Raw genomic sequence first — 16,491 nt, 5'->3', positions numbered from 1 at the left:
AATTAATTTATTGCAAAGATGTAGAAAATAAAAACTCAGTTGGGTCACTTTTGACCCAGGTTGTGCATCAAAGGGTTAAGGTTAAGATAATCTTTTACAAAAAAAATTATTTGTTAGGAAACACTGACCTGTTGACCATACTGCATGCGTCCTTGCATGCCTATGGGGTATCTTTGAGGACCAGTAGAGCCAAAGGCCTGGCCTGGATATGCAGTCCCTTGCTGGCCCCCTGGAGGTCCTTGGTGGGGCTGCTGTGAGTATGGGCTGCTTGATCCATATGGCTGACCACGCATCTTCCCCATCTGATCCAAGGAGCCTGGTGTCTGTTGAACCAATAAAAAGGAGGTGTGAACATACACTTGCATTACAAGTAGTTCTGACTCAAAGAATGATGGTAATGCATTGCCGTACAATCTATTCTTATAATAGCGTTATATACCATTAAAACATTTTTGTGACTAAACTATAAATTATATAGTTAGTCTACATATTTAATATATTAGTCTATTGATATTTGATAATCATGTAAGTCAGGGTTCAGGTATCAAATATGTTAGTCCACATATTTGATACCTGATAGATGAAACATTCAACTTTCTAAGAAGTAGAGATGGGACGATCGATCGGCTATGAATCGGTATCGGCCGATTTTTAATCAAAATATGCTATCGGCGATCGGCGATATTTCCTAAAAGTAGCCGATCCGATCGTGTGATATATAAAGATCACGTTAAGTTAACAGCTTAGTATATTGATCCAGACTTTGAGCTACGAAGCACCAACCATCACATCACCATTCATCAACCATCGTACAGAAACCACAATGAAAGCTCTTCATGACCTAAAATAACATCATTAACGTTGTGCATCATACATACGATGTAATTTTGCTGATTGTAATATTTACTTTAAAAAGATAATTCAACCCGGTCACATCTGAGTCGATTCTATCAGCACGTTATATAAACTCCTGGTTCACTTTGGTAAATCGTAAGCGGTTCTTACTTGTGATGTAGATGAGAACAGAAAACGTTACAGAGCCAATCAGAGGCAAAAGTTTATTCATTACCAAATTCGTTAGTTCAGGATCATCTGCTGAACTTTTAGCTCCTTAGACGGAACGAGTCTGACGGTCGGTTACAGATCTGTGGTAATAGCAGTTTAATGAAGCTTTTTAATGTAAGAGAGTCACACAAAATGTTCTGTAGTAGCTGGTGTTTATTTAAAACCACGACATTTAATTAATAACAGTAAACACGGAGAGATAACTGAGAAGAGAAACTTACGCTTCGCGAAAAATGAATCACTTATAGCGATACAGTGAACAAAGCGTCTCTTCTAAAGGCACAAACACACACACACACACGCACACGCACACACGCACACACACACACGCGCGCGCTGCTCCGGTTTATCTTGACTGTGAGGCTCTTTTTAAGTTTATTTATTTTATTTACTGATCGTCCCATCTCTACTAAGAAGATAAGCAAAAACTGATCCACCATTTCTCACACACATATGTAAGTGTATAAATACATTGGATATAATATCTGTACACAAACCTTATTTCCACAAAACTCGACACTTTCTAAAAATGTAATAAAAACAAAAAAACAGCCGTAGGATGCGACATGCCAAAGATTAAAAGACCATCCACACTGTTACCAACGAAAACTGCAAAAAACAGCATCTGTGACAACATGGGGGTGCATTAGTGTCCACCACAGACCAAACTCTGACTGCTTGTCTGTTTATTAGACAAAACAAGCTGTTAACAACAAATTGACTCAATTTTTGGCCCTAATCTGGTGTGTAATCCATCATGGCTCCACATGGCGAGAAATTGTCTAGGAAACTTTACTATTAGGTTTAGTACTTTTACAAAGATGGACAACAGTACAAGGACATTGGTAGGCAACCAAAGACAAGCCGAAAGACAGTAGCAGCAGTTATTAGGAAGCATTAGACACACTACAAGTAACCTAAGGCACAACGACCATACCCAAAAGATGACGGAGCACACCGTTTACTATTTACACAATCTTCCAGCTTAGCACTAGACTTATCCACAGAAACTGGCCTCTGTGAAGACTCAGAAAATATGCCAAACTTTACACTAAGTCAATCTCTATGGACGGCATCCAAGAAAAAAGCCATTACTAACAAAACTCATATGGAGTTTAGCTTGTTTGGCAAGAATCTGTTCAGGATTATCACAATGACTGCATAACACTGTGAAACATGGTCAAGAGTGTGTGTTTATATGGGGCTGTATGAGTTTAGCAGGTGTAGAGGACATGGCACTTATAGACTTTTATCATAAAAGCTACTGTGTACACCAAAATACCGAATGAAAAGATGGTTCTTACTCTCAAAACATTCAGCAAGATATGAATGAATGAATGACATGACCTACAACACTGCAAAATGCACACAGGAGTTTTTATAGAAGATTGAAAACAATCGAAGAACACCATTGGGGAATCTTAAAGCAAAAAGTAGAGGAGCACCAAACCCCTCCAATAAAGAGCTGAAAAGAATAATCTGTGAAGAACAGCAGAATATTGCTCCACTGATTTTTGCTACACTGGTATCAAAGCCAAAGAGGTTGGAAGCTATAAAAAAACAAAACAAAGGTGGACACAAAATATTAACTGAACAAATAAAACCCACTAGTGAAGTGTGCACCGACTTTTGTTGCAGTTCCTTTTTATGTGGCTCTTTATTACAGTGTAACCAGTCAAACCTTCCAGTTCTGTCTGTTTGCTTTAATAACTTTTTTATTAAAACAATGTTGAATTTTTTACTTACTCAAGTGCTTGTTTAAGTATATTCGTCAACCAATGACCATCAGTTCAGTTAAAAGAAAAAATGGCAGCATTTGCCTCCTTAAAATTATTTTAATAAAATTAAATAATTAATTTATTAATGTACTCAAATATTTAGAATGTAAAACTATCTGTCCAGCTGATCTTTTTTCACAAGTATTCAATAACAGCCTGGTTCACATTAACTTATGGCAAAATATCTGTGGCATCATTATGCTAGCCCACCACAGAGTTCAAATCTTGGCCATGTTATAGGTCGGTCAGGTGGAATTGACTTTTTTTAAGGGGGGGGATAGCCAAAGGCCAGCAGGACTGGCACACTGTCTAAGGTGTTCCTGCATTGTGCTCAGTGCTCACCAACTGAACCACACCTGGATAAGACAGTTGACAAACTATTAGGATACTGTTAAAACAAGTGTTACAAAACTATATATCATAATAAAGTCTGGTCAACAATGTAGAGGAAAAACTGGCCAACCAAATAAAGTTTTTTATTCAAACATACGTTTTGTGAAACAGAAAATGGGCATTTAACAAAAAAAATCACTTTAAAGTGTAATCGTATAAATTGTTCTAGAGAATTACTAAACAATTACTATTCAACATTTATGATTTTAAATGACCCGTCACAACTTGGGTGGATCAGAAGAAGAGACTGGATGTTACAGATGTCACACCAAGGGATTTTCAGCCTCAAAAATCAGTCTGATTATCTGTACACTGAGCAAGGCAAGCAAGTATATTTTTACATACTGTAACGTCAGTTTCAGGCATAATACAACATTAGTCTCTTTCTACAAGGTCATGCATTCAAAAGGAACCAGTCAAAGAACGTTTACTGAGCTAACCACCTTCAACAAACATGGCTGTAACCAGACTTTAACAGCCACGGGGCTGAAACGTAGCTTAAGCTTGTACCTAGTGGCTGAACCCCAACTATACGGCTTTGATTACATATTGGAACAAGAACAAACCACATGTGAGCAATAAGTCACAACAGCTATTAGCCAGAATTGTTGGATAATTGGGTAAACATTAAATTAACCATAAATTATTTAAATAATAATGGAAATGAAAAATAGTGGTCAGTAAAGGCTAATTCCCACCTGCAAACCATTTCCTCATCCAACCACAGCAAGTAATTTGGGTGGGTGAGGGCCAACAAAGCTTCCCCTTTTGGCAACTATTTGGCAAGCCTTTATATATTTCTGAACTGCTGTATATGTGATGTAATGAACACAATGATAACACCACTAACTTCCAGTAGGGTGTGTGGCACAGCCAAAACTAATAAAGAGAAAGGTTGGCTGGGCGCTGGCGCTGGTCAAGAAAGCCTCAATTAATGTTCCAGTTGATTCCAAGCTGTTCAGTGGGGCTGAGGTCAGGGCTCTGTGCAGGGCACTATAGTTTCTTAAAACATTGCGCAAAAGGGCACAGTAATGCTGGAACAAGAAAGGGCCATCCCTAAACTGTTGCTATAAAAGTTGAATGCATATAGTTTCCCTTATATATTTGATTTATTACACCTGTTAGCAGTTGTTGTGGCTAGAACCTGCCTGGCAATGTGAAGTCTCAAAAAGCTGCACAATTCCCAAAATTACCATCTTAAGAACTGCACTTGCCTCAGTTAAGGTTAATGTACACAATTCCAGAATAAGAAGAAAAAAAAAAACTCTGTGCAAAATGGCATCCATAAGAGAGTTGCAAGGTGCCAATCACTGCTGACGACAAATAACTCAAAGGCACATCTTGCATTTGCCAAAAACATCTAGATTTTGGACTTCGTGTCTAATGTCTAACGTAGTGGTGGTAGTGTGATGGTCTGGGGCTGCTTTGGACACTTATATTTGATTAACAATGTTAATGATCAACCGCACATAAGACAGATGGAAGATACAACAAGAAAAATGATTATATATTATTTACTGGAAATGATGTATGTATCTGTACATTACATACAGTACTGTGACAGTATTTACCTGGATTTTTGTTTTTGTATGTGCATTGTTTTGAATATAGTGCATAATATAGTTCATGTTTATAATTTACATGTGCAGTCATTTCAGTTTATTATTTAAATTACTTATAGGGTTGACTGCTTGTCAATTCATAAAGTTTCCACTGTACTTCCACTGGGCGTACAAATTCCCCTTGTAGCACAGAATCAACTGAAATTCATTCAGCTTGCACATCGGCACCCATGTGTATAAAATCAGGTGCATGTGGGGTGTTAAATTTTAGCTAAGTCAGTCACTCTTAATCACTCTCTGCATGTAACATCTACGTCTCCATTCTCATTCATATAAACTGCTAACAGCTGCTAAACCCAATCACAGACATCTCAACTTGTGCACCAAATATTTTCAGAAGTGCAGTAACACCAGATCCAAGGAATCACAACAGAACCCAGACAACCATTTGAGAACAGGCAAGGCTTGGCTCAGGTAGGATATGAGCTTTAAAATTCCACTGTAATAAGAGAATGGACAAAATTGTTTCAAGGCAACTGATAACCAAGAGAAATCTAAATTTGCTACAACACAGTTTGATGACCCCCAGCCTTCTATGTATAACGTTCTGTGAATGGAAAACACAGGTGAGAGAGCAAGAGTAATTGAACAGAGTAAAAACACTTTCTCCGTTTCCCACGGTTATTAGTGTTACCTTTTCTCTCTTAGTTAAGGAAGTCAACTGTGCTAAATATAACTCATTTCAAATGCAGGGCAGTCTGCCGAATATTTAACACATCCCAGCTGTAACACTGTTTGAGCCTGAGCCAAGTCAGCTTTTTCTTTTTTTTTGTTCAATAAAAAAGCCATTTTGGCACTAACTGAATGACATGAGCCATAGCAGAATAAGCAGAAATACCGTGGACCATAAGACAGTCACCCAATACTAGTTTTAAAGGCTGCAAATTTTCCTAATTGAATTCTAAATTACTTAACAGTTCAAGAGTTAGACAACACAAAAAGGGCATTTTCCTGCCCACACACATACCCACACCAACAAATTCAGATCTAATGAACATGCAAACGGAAACATCTCAGTATGGGTAAAAAGTATTTGTACATTATTATAATCTCACTTTTTCTGCCACTTCAAAGTATCAAATTTGATTTACAATTTAGAAAAACCTTGAAGAATTTAAGTCTGTTAAATTCTTTCGAGCTGAAGCCCAACCATCTTCAAATGCCCAAAGTACCAGGTTCCCTCAGATAAGAGTATTATTTAATTACAATGAAATTTTTGTCAAGAGACTAAGTCATAAAGGCACATTTATCTTGTTATTCAAACCAGTCCAGTTACTACAATTATTGCACATTCAAATTAATACTATATTAATTAATGTTTTACTTGTCAAGTTCAAAGTTTTACTATAAGATCAGGTGAAACCCCTTGAACATGTTTACAAATCAGTTTAATGGGCACTAATCCTGTATTACAAATGCACCAAAAAAATAACTACATTTCTGCTCCAATTATTAGACTTGGAATGGAATTTTTAATTCATTACTTTTAACTGCATCACCATGAACAGAACCAGTTCAGGGTTCTGAATCTAGATTTTCAATCAAAAGCAAACAGTTCATTACATGCATACATGCTAATCAAAGAACAGAGATGCAGTTGGTACAATTATAAAGCTCTTCCAGACAACATTAGTACAGTTATTTTAAAAGAGTTTTACCTTTCAAACAGAAGTATACTGGGACATGAAGCAAAGTACCCACATCATTTTTGTATCTAAAAATATGCTACACACAACATAATACACACAGATCCATGTGTGCAAAGATTAACAAGCAATTAAACTCCATATAAAAGCTTGGAACAATTTGACTTAGACTGGGAAAAACTATGTAACATCCCACAGGAGTGATTTTACCTTCACAAAGTAATACATATGTAGTACACAAGACATCACTCCCTACTTGTACATAGTTTATTTTTTTTATTTATTTATTTTTTTTTTTTATTTTTTTTTTTCTCCGAATTTTATCCCCAATTTTTTTCCCAATTTTTAGCGCTTCCAATCTGTCTTCCGCTGCTAACAGGCAAACCAGATTTGCATCCAAGGAGAGCACGCCGCTGCCCCACGCCTTCTTTACACGTGTACAGCCCTCCTCTTCTCGTCCGTGCAGAATGCACGGGCGTCTCTTCTGCAAATCAGGGTCCTTACACAGCGCATGAAGACCCACCCACCCACATATAGTCCGGTCCCCGACCCTGCAGGCACTGCCAATTATGCCCGCCAGATGGCGCCCAGCCGACCGGTGGCAACACCGAGCCTCGAACCGGGAGGTTCAGAAACTCGGTGCTGGTGCGTCAGCGGAATATCCCGCTGCGCCACCTGGGCGCCCATAGTTTCTTTTTTAATTATTGTTATTATTATTATCACTATTATTGTTGTTATTATTATAGTTTTCCTCCCTCCATGGGTGGGGAGAGAGGGAAAGAGGAAGGAAATGTTGGAAAGTGTGTATGAAACTCAAGACAGTTTGTACTGAAGTCTCTGTGATGTTAAATGTCAATAAATAAAGAATTACAAACTCCATATAAAAGCAAAACTGTTTTTGTTTGCGTAATAGTTTAGTCTTACAGCATTTAAATAATATAAATGCATAAACGTTTATTTTGTTCAGGTTAGAACTGCTAAATGTGCCTTTAGACATAACTGGTGCATGCACACTGAGGGTGGGTTAAATAAGCACTCTGTAAAGCTCTGTACCATCAACCGTGAATAAGTCAAGCATCAGTTGTTGGGAATTAATTTAAATGACATTTATCATCAACAGCATTTTAGTTATTGTTCAACCATTTAATCAGACATCCCCTACATTTGGTGACTTAGCATTTTCCATTTATAAAAACATAACATTTGTGTAATAAGATACACAGCACAAAACACAAATTAAATATTAATAAATGTTACTTTGTTGAACAGCATATCAAATTCTATATGTTTTATATGTAAAAAGGACTGCAGTCAGTGTCAGTCACTTCCACCCAGATAGCAGAACTAATCAGCTGACGTGATTGACTAATGGCATCAACAGTGCTTAAACGTACAGATAATAAAGCAAACACTTTTTTGTTGCACTACTTGGAGGACTCAATCACAAATCACTCATTTTATTCCAGTACCTTACCTCAAAAAAAGAAAAATGTCAAATAAAAGAAGAAAAAACTACAAGAAGAAAAAAACATTCGAGTCTAGAAAGATCACAAGAGAGCAACATGATCCTGGTGAGATTGATCAAGTGTCATGTAATAGGACAGTGTAACAAGAACTAGTCAGTAATATTAGAAAATCTAGATTTAAAAAAGTTATTTTTATTTAAATAGCATAGGTTAATCTATAAAGCTTTAAGTGTATTAAATCATACAAGACGTTTTATTTAATAATCGACCTGGCAGAAGGCCTCTTTCACTAAACAAATTAGTGTTAAGGGGTTGAGTCAGAGCAGCTCTTAATATTTTCCAAACCAAAAATAAAATAAATAAATACAGGCAGCACATGGCTAATCTGCATAAGATAAAAGCAAAAGCTCACTGCTCTCTTGGCAGGAGAGGATGCTGGCCTGGCTCTTTGATTGGCTGTGGGGGATGGGGAGGATACTGGCACTCCGACTTATGAGCCGAGGGCAGCAAGGACACCACACAGCACAGCAGTCATCGCTCTAAATAACATAACCCACTAAAGGACTGCAAAAGAAAAGAGCAACAACTATGAACCAATCTTCTTTTATATGGTGTGTATCAAGCTACACCTTCATGTATTTAATGTATATAGTGGAAGTGTAATGGCACACCAGTACAAACGTGGGATGTTACAGAAATTCACTATAATCATACATTACACATTACTGTTCGTCTTAGGAACGCACAAGTAATCTAAATTCTGATATTGTAAGCTTTTATATAATTAAATTGCAGAAAGAAACATTTTTTTAATTAAAACAGGCCTTTACCATTGACAGAAAAGGGAACATACTCAAGCGAACCAATATTACTTACCATTTGCCCACATTAAAAAATATGCCATGACAACAGTGATTAACAATTTTATATGTAAATTCTGTCTCTGGTACTAAATTTCACTCCCCACTGCATGGTAATGTAACCAGCTTCTAGCCTCTTTACCATACACTCGTGTTTACCATATACTGGTATTCACCATATAGTCACGTTATAGTCAAGATAGTCATATTTCTTAATATTTAGCTGCATACAATCACTAAAAATGAAATAATGTAACCCAAGACTCCAAAAGTAAGACCAGTTACCAGCATAACTAAGTTTCTAAAGGTTTACATACAAAATAGCAGATCCGGAAATGATATATTGTTAAATATTTGTACAGGTTAAAATCATGTAAACAAATAATCAAGGTGTGATGCTTTGCTTAAATTTGACTAAATTGTTTTAAATTAGGTTTCTTTCTGAACTACTATTCACTCAGAGTGAATACACAATTTGTATAGCAAGACTGGCAAATGTGGCCCATAGACAAGTTTAATTAGTTTATGTCTGTCATCAAAAGAAGAGAAAACTTTAAAATTACACTGACAGTAACAAAAACAAAAATCATGCACAAGCTGTCAGCCTGAGTGACGACTTTCAGAACGCTTCAGTTCAAGGTATAGACGTCGTTATACTTCTACTAATATCAATAATGCCAAAATGTTCCAAGAAAAATGTAAATGCTGCGAGTGAGAAGCTTCTTCACTACTTTTCCTGTTTGAATGAAGAATAAAATTTGACGTATAATCTATATCCTTTATTGCATCCTTAACGACTGCAAACATAATAGAAAGGAGTTAAACCTTCTGTTTGAAAATTGCCAAATCCTGCATCAGGGTATTTAATTTTTTTACATTTCATTTCATCCGATCTGGTTCCACTGGGAAATGCTAAATGAAAGGCAGGACTACCCTGGACAGGCCACCAATCCATTACAGGGTTTCAGCCATCCTAATCAAGACATAGCTAATCATGTCTGTGTAGATGACCAACCAGCAGATAGCACTGCTAAAACTTAAACACGGCTCTCTGCGGTGGTGGGGTAGCGTACTAGGCCGCTGAGCCACCCGAGTGTCGGTAATACTCTTGAACATATAGACATTAATTTGTGTGTTTTAAGATTTCTGGTCTTCTTGGCTAATCAAAAATTCAAAAGAAATTGAATCGAACCAACTACTTACCATAAGCAACTAAAAATAGTTGCCAACATATTTCCTTATTGATTAGTTGGTCTATTTATATCATACCAACAGAGCAAATATGAAACCACTGTTAGTCATGCTAGTATAAACCAAATCCTAAAATCACTACTGGTTTCTACTTCTGTGCACTATACAGGGTACAACAGTTATTGCATTCCCCACACTATATGGTCTACTACATAGCCATTTTGAATTAATCTTGTCAGTTATTAACAATAGCAAGTTATTTAAAGCCAAAACCTGAAGAGAAAGCATGTTTGATGCATGAAACAAGGTGGCGCAGAAGAGTGTTAATTCCGCAATAGCACTGCAGCAAATAAACCAACCTTTATAGTAAAAAATGCTGTGTTGGAGCATAGCTTGTGTAATAATGTGAGTAATAGCATGGGTTGTAATCATTTATATATTGCCAACATGGATGTGCAGCAATGTCTATTATTAAACCACTTTTACCACTGGGTATAAGGTTTGTTTGAGCTGTCCAACTGTATCTCAGCCATAAAGGTTCTATGTAAGTGCTGCAATCACGACCTCTGCTGGCTGTTCGTCAGCGTCTGCACAGAGACGTGGGATAATGGGGATCGGTGCATAATTCTCTGTGCATGATACAAATCCCCACATGGACCCGCTTTGTGTGTGTTAAAAAAATCACTCAGCATTTCATCAACATCTCATGTGTGAGAAGGGGAGTGGGTTTGTTACTGCCCTCCTCAGTCAGGAGTAGAGGTCTGCATCAGTAGAGGCGAAAATAAAAATGTAGGCCATTGGGTACTAGACTGGAAGGTAAAATTGGGGGGAAGGAATGGAAAAAGTCTCATTTGATATTTTACACACATTCTAAAATGTAGAAAATAAATATATACCTGGCCAAGGAACCTGGGCTCACTCTTTGTCTAAGATTGCTCGTCTGTGACGATTTTCACATGTTCACCTCACATATCTGCATTGTTTTATTTCCCAGTGCCTCTAAATAAGCAAAAATAGACAAGTGGATGTAATGCCCCAAGATCGGTGTCATGTCCAGAGTGTATTCCTGCTTTGCCATCAGTTTTTCTGAGTAACACTGGACCCACCTCAACCCTGACCAGGATTAAGCATTTAGTGAAAATAAATTAATGATATAATATTATAGAAAAAGCCACAGTGGCACAGATTATTCGTTGGGTGCCTTACCTTGGTCTAAACTGTAGATATGTTTACTTCCCCATTAATATGGTTTTTTTTTTTATTAGTACTAGTAGACCACACTTCTTACAGTGCTTTGTTTATCCCTCACTATAGCGGTACACATCAATGCTATGCAGTGCAGTAAAAGTCTGTTGATGATAGACCAACTCATCTGATGGGGAAAAAAATTTTAGTCCAAAAATGATACCTTTTATAAGCTTGATGGCTGTATTTTCTGCTAGATTAACAACTAAGCTAGACTTTTGTCCACGTTTGTGAAGAAACACTGCCACCATGCACCAGATATCGCAAAAGGATATACAAAAATATGTACTGTTTCATAGTTTTCTCCAAATATTGCCACTATTTTCAGTACATAAAATATTGACCAGTTCATCTTTAATACTAACAAGCAGTGTAACTACTTTTCAACCAGTTTTACCATTTCCAGCTGATTTAAGTTATCTTTACTGTAAATGCTGCATGTAGCTAAGCACCAAATTACTGGGTGGGCTAGCAGGCTAGAAAAGCAGACTAGTATGTAAGCATGAAACAGATGCAATTGAGAAATCTTGCTGTTTTAAAACAGTTAGTGTTAAATTATTTTTGGCATGTTGCAACATTTCTGCTTTTAAAAATAGCCAGATTTGGTCAACACCCTTTAATTATAATTAAGTTTGTGGGTGGAGGGTTTCAAATAGCCTAGCCAATCAGATATGGACTTTTCAGTGCACTCTCAATGTTGGTCCCAAACCCCAAATTAAAGAAGGGCTGCCTCATAGTGGGGTTGGTCCAAATAGCCATGGCACTGGGAAGTGGATTTGTCAATGCACTCTCAATGTTGGTCCCAAACCCCAAATTAAAGAAGGGCTGCCTCATAGTGTGGTTGGTCTGAATAGCCATGGCACTGGGAAGTGGATTTGTCAGTGCACTCTCAATGTTGGTCCCAAACCCCAAATTAAAGAAGGACTGCCTCATAGTGGGGTTGGTCCAAATAGCCATGGCACTGGGAAGTGGATTTGTCAGTGCACTCTCAATGTTGGTCCCAAACCCCAAATTAAAGAAGGACTGCCTCATAGTGGGGTTGGTCCAAATAGCCATGGCACTGGGAAGTGGATTTGTCAGTGCACTCTCAATGTTGGTCCCAAACCCCAAATTAAAGAAGGGCTGCCTCATAGTGGAGTTGGTCCAAATAGCCAAGGCACTGGGAAGTGGATTTGTCAGTGCACTCTCAATGTTGGTCTTAAACCCCAAATTAAAGAAGGACTGCCTCATAGTGGAGTTGGTCCAAATAGCCAAGGCACTGGGAAGTGGATTTGTCAGTGCACTCTCAATATTGGTCTTAAACCCCAAATTAAAGAAGGGCTGCCTCATAGTGGGGTTGGTCCAAATAGCCATGGCACTGGGAAGTGGATGTGTCAGTGCACTCTCAATATTGGTCTTAAACCCCAAATTAAAGAAGGACTGCCTTATAGTGGGGTTGGTCCAAATAGCCATGGCACTGGGAAGTGGATTTGTCAGTGCACTCTCAATGTTGGTCCCAAACCCCAAATTAAAGAAGGACTGCCTCATAGTGGGGTTGGTCCAAATATCCTAGGCACTTGGAAGTGGATGTGTCAGTGCACTCTCAATGTTGGTCCCAAACCCCAAATTAAAGAAGGACTGCCTTATAGTGGAGTTGGTCCAAATATCCTAGGCACTTGGAAGTGGATTTGTCAGTGCACTCTCAATATTGGTCTTAAACCCCAAATTAAAGAAGGGCTGCCTCATAGTGGGGTTGGTCTGAACAGCCTAGGCACTTGGACCTGGATATTTGTCAACACATTCTCAATGTAATATTGGTCCCAAACCCCAAATAAAAGAATGGTTGCCTCAAAAAGGGGATCCAGTGTAAAACCCTGCCAAATCAGGTAAGCTGTAAAGGAATCAGTCTGAAAAAAAAGTTTTTGAACATGAAATGTTAAAATCATAAAGGAATAAGTAGTGTCTAATGATGATTAAAAAAAAAAGCAGAATAAACCCTAAAAAACAGCCCAGAGGTTAATAAACGACACCTCATTTAAGTTTAAAACACATGTAAAGAAAAGAATGGTCTTCATGATGGGTAGGATGAGAAGATTTAGATGGAGCATTACAGTGTGTGTGTGTGTGTGTGTGTGTGTGTGTGTGTGTGTGTGTGAGAGAAGCTGCATGCGTTAGGAGACACTTCACGCTACTTACTGAGCAATTGTTGCTGCCTTCCATCATGTGAAATTACAAATGGCTAAGAGCGCAGTGGCAAGAGCCAATCAGATCTCAGCTCGCGTGTCAACCCGAGACCAACTGTGTCCTGCCTCTGACAGAAGCATTTTTACCTCCACAATTCAAATCCCAAAGCAAAGCAATCCTCACTCCTCACTCCTCACAAATCAGCCCTGTGCTCACTGAGCCAGCTTAGCACACACCACCCAGGCCAAGCTGGTCTCGTGTCCCTGCTCTTTTACTACTCACACCCAGAACATGTTCGGTTCTTATGACCTTACTGAGCCTTTAATCTGAATAAAAGTAAACAAATGAACGTGTGTTTGATGGTGTTTTAGACTAGGTACACTGGCGGCTAATGTAATTAACCAAGCAGGTCAGGTAAACGACCCAAAGAAGGACGTGTCCGCTAGCCTGATTGTTCACCAACTGAACACGCACACTGAGGCAAAAAAATATATACTTAACACGTGGAGAAGCGTTAGCTGTCTGCTAACTAATTCACAATTTCTTTCAATTACAAAGGAACACGAATAAACACAGAAAGCCAACAGCTAGATAAATATAACCTTCACCCAGTTGACGATACGTTTCAACCATTTGGCTGTGGAACTGACAGCAAATGTGTTTATACACACACCATAGAACACCTCTACAGTGTGTGGACTTTTCATTTTTACAAAACAAAGAACAAATCACAACGTTAAAGCCTTAACCAACTGATATTTCAGCTAAAGTGCAGCTTTTGATGGGCAGCAAGTTGTGTAAAAAAAAAAAAAAAAAAAAACAACACAGGCAGCCATTTTATTCCATCTCCTGCCTAGACAATGGCTAACAAAACGCTCGGTAACAGTATTCCATACATTTTCAAGCGATTTCGCACATTGTTTTGTAAAGATAGGTTTATGTGACGATGCACCTCTTAGCCCCGTATGCCTAACCCAAAATGTATGCACATTTTAAGCAATTTTAGTTACATTTTTTACCTCACGAATTAGGCATAGTCTTACATCCACTGGCGGGCGCGGTGTACGGAGCAGTGTTAACACGAATCCACACAACGTCTGCTCATGTTTAGCATTTATTCTGAATTTATTAGTGCACATATACGCTACTTTAATCATTGCTCACGTTTGCTGTCGTTCGAGTGGTGTATTACTAGCAAAAATAGACGGTTTACTAGAACATGGTATTTGTTGAAGTGACATTTTATTCACGCTAAGTCACTAGCGTAGCACTGTGCGGAACACCGTGACCTCACGCTAGCGTGTTCAAGCCAAGGCAGAAGTAAGAAAATAGGCTCACGTTACATTTCAGCCAAACAGACGTGAACCTAAACTTACCTGGTTTCTACCCAGACTCTGAGCCGTGCTTCCCGGGCTCATTGGAGAGGGGAGATGGGTTCTTTGTTGCCAGCCCGGATGGCCGCCTGCGTACTGGGCAGCAGCAGGATTGATATCTCCCTTGTTAGCGCCTTCCTGGTTGTTGTAGTCGCTCGGTTGGTAATTACTGTAGCCGCGGTTGGAGCTCGGCGACGTTAGGAGCTGGTTGAGAGTCGGTGTCGATGCAGCTTGTGGATTTGCAATATTATAACGCTGATTATTATATGACGCGGCCATAGTGGGAGATCCTCCCGCTGCCTGCTGCTGCTGCTGCTGCTGTTTAGCCGCCTGAGCCGCCTGAGCCGGAGCGCTGCGCGGCGAACTCATTCCATAGCCCGGGCCCGGATAAGGCGCCCGGTTCGGAAACTGCCCATAGTTGTTAAACTGGTGGTTCGGAAAGCCGTGCTCGTGCGAGTTCGGTCCATACGGCTCCATCATGTTGCTGGGCGCCGCGGCTGCCATGCCAGGGCTTTGTTGTCCGCCATGTTGATGAAAAGGGCCCCGTGAGTAGTGGTGCGCGTAGCCGTAGGACGGCGGCGCAAATCCGGACGGCTGGTGCTGGTGCGCCATGCCCGGGTGGTTATTCGCTTCGGGTCCGGTCGAATCATTTTGATTATTGGGGAGCCGCGGAGGATTGCCGTTTTTCATCTCGGACTCCCCTCCTCCTGCTGCCATAGCATTGCCAGGCTCGGGCCGGTCATGCAGTTCGCCGCCGCGGCCCGGTGATCCACTCTCAGATCCCGGCTCCTTATTTTCCTGCTGCTTCTCGGCCGGTACCGACTCCTCCTTTGGGTCTCGGTCCGCTTTTTTGAGCTCGGAAGGCGAGCTGCTGTTGAGAGAGGTAGCGCTAGCGACCTGAGCGGCCATGATAACCCTCTCTCTCTCTCTCTTTCTCTCTCTCTCTCTTACCGAGTCGAGTCACAATCGAGCGCTAAACATTGAAACGTAAATACAACAGTTTTACAACCATCTGCCCGAGCCTGGACTCATCCCCCAGCCTTAAAAGCCGGACTCAATCCGGCCCGCACCGCCACCACTGCGCTGATTTAGAAAAAAAAACCCGCCGAACTGAGTTTCCTAGGAATTAATTCACCCAACACGGAATTTGTGGGGGTTTCTAACTGAACTAGACTAGAGCAGAGGAACGGATCGCGCTAGCACGAGGCTCATACAGCCATTTTACCGACACACACTGCAACATAGCAAACCCGGAGTAGAGTCTCCTCCCAGTACGGATTGAACTCTAATGTGGAAGGGGTGTGCGTAACATGAAGCCGAACACAACCATAGCCATACGTTAACACACAACACATGCATGTGTTTACATCTGCACATATAAATAGCGATTGCTAAAATGTATACACATTAAGCATTAATAAAAATGATGTTATTAATTCATTCTTGTATTCATAATGTTATAGAAATTAAGAATAAATGTAACCCTGCCCACTACACCCATCTTACTGATGACTATACAGTTGCAAAATACATATCATGGCAGTATTGGGGTGTGCATCATTTTTATCCAAAAGTATGACAAAATCTGTAGCATCAAATTGTACATACAGCAATTTAGATTATTAATTTGATCACTGTGACTAATTCCTCAGTAGTAATTATGATTGATCAGAGCTGGTGGATTTGTGT

General features: G+C 39.5%; 1 protein-coding gene across 3 annotated transcripts in view; it reads right to left on the bottom strand.

Annotated features, from left to right (window-relative positions):
• arid1aa (AT-rich interaction domain 1Aa) overlaps positions 1-15,867 on the bottom strand; it is a 37,925-nt gene extending 22,058 nt beyond the window's left edge. For 2 of the 3 annotated variants that reach the window (XM_062991340.1, XM_062991341.1), the window contains exons 1-2: positions 14,806-15,867; positions 129-323 (exon numbers count right to left, since the gene is read on the bottom strand). In XM_062991340.1, the coding sequence (XP_062847410.1) occupies positions 129-323; positions 14,806-15,711 (1,101 nt within the window). In that variant the 5' untranslated portion in view covers positions 15,712-15,867. Of the gene's footprint in view, positions 1-128; positions 324-1,562; positions 1,595-14,805 lie in introns of those variants that run through there. The other variant, XM_062991342.1, reaches the window with a different exon arrangement.
• Between the last annotated feature and the right edge of the window lie 624 nt (positions 15,868-16,491).

Source organism: Trichomycterus rosablanca, chromosome 3 (genome assembly GCF_030014385.1).
Source record: "Trichomycterus rosablanca isolate fTriRos1 chromosome 3, fTriRos1.hap1, whole genome shotgun sequence".
NCBI classification, from domain to species: Eukaryota; Metazoa; Chordata; class Actinopteri; order Siluriformes; family Trichomycteridae; genus Trichomycterus; species Trichomycterus rosablanca.
The sequence above is the reverse complement of the archived record's forward strand: the minus strand, read 5'-3'. Positions and strand labels throughout refer to the sequence as shown.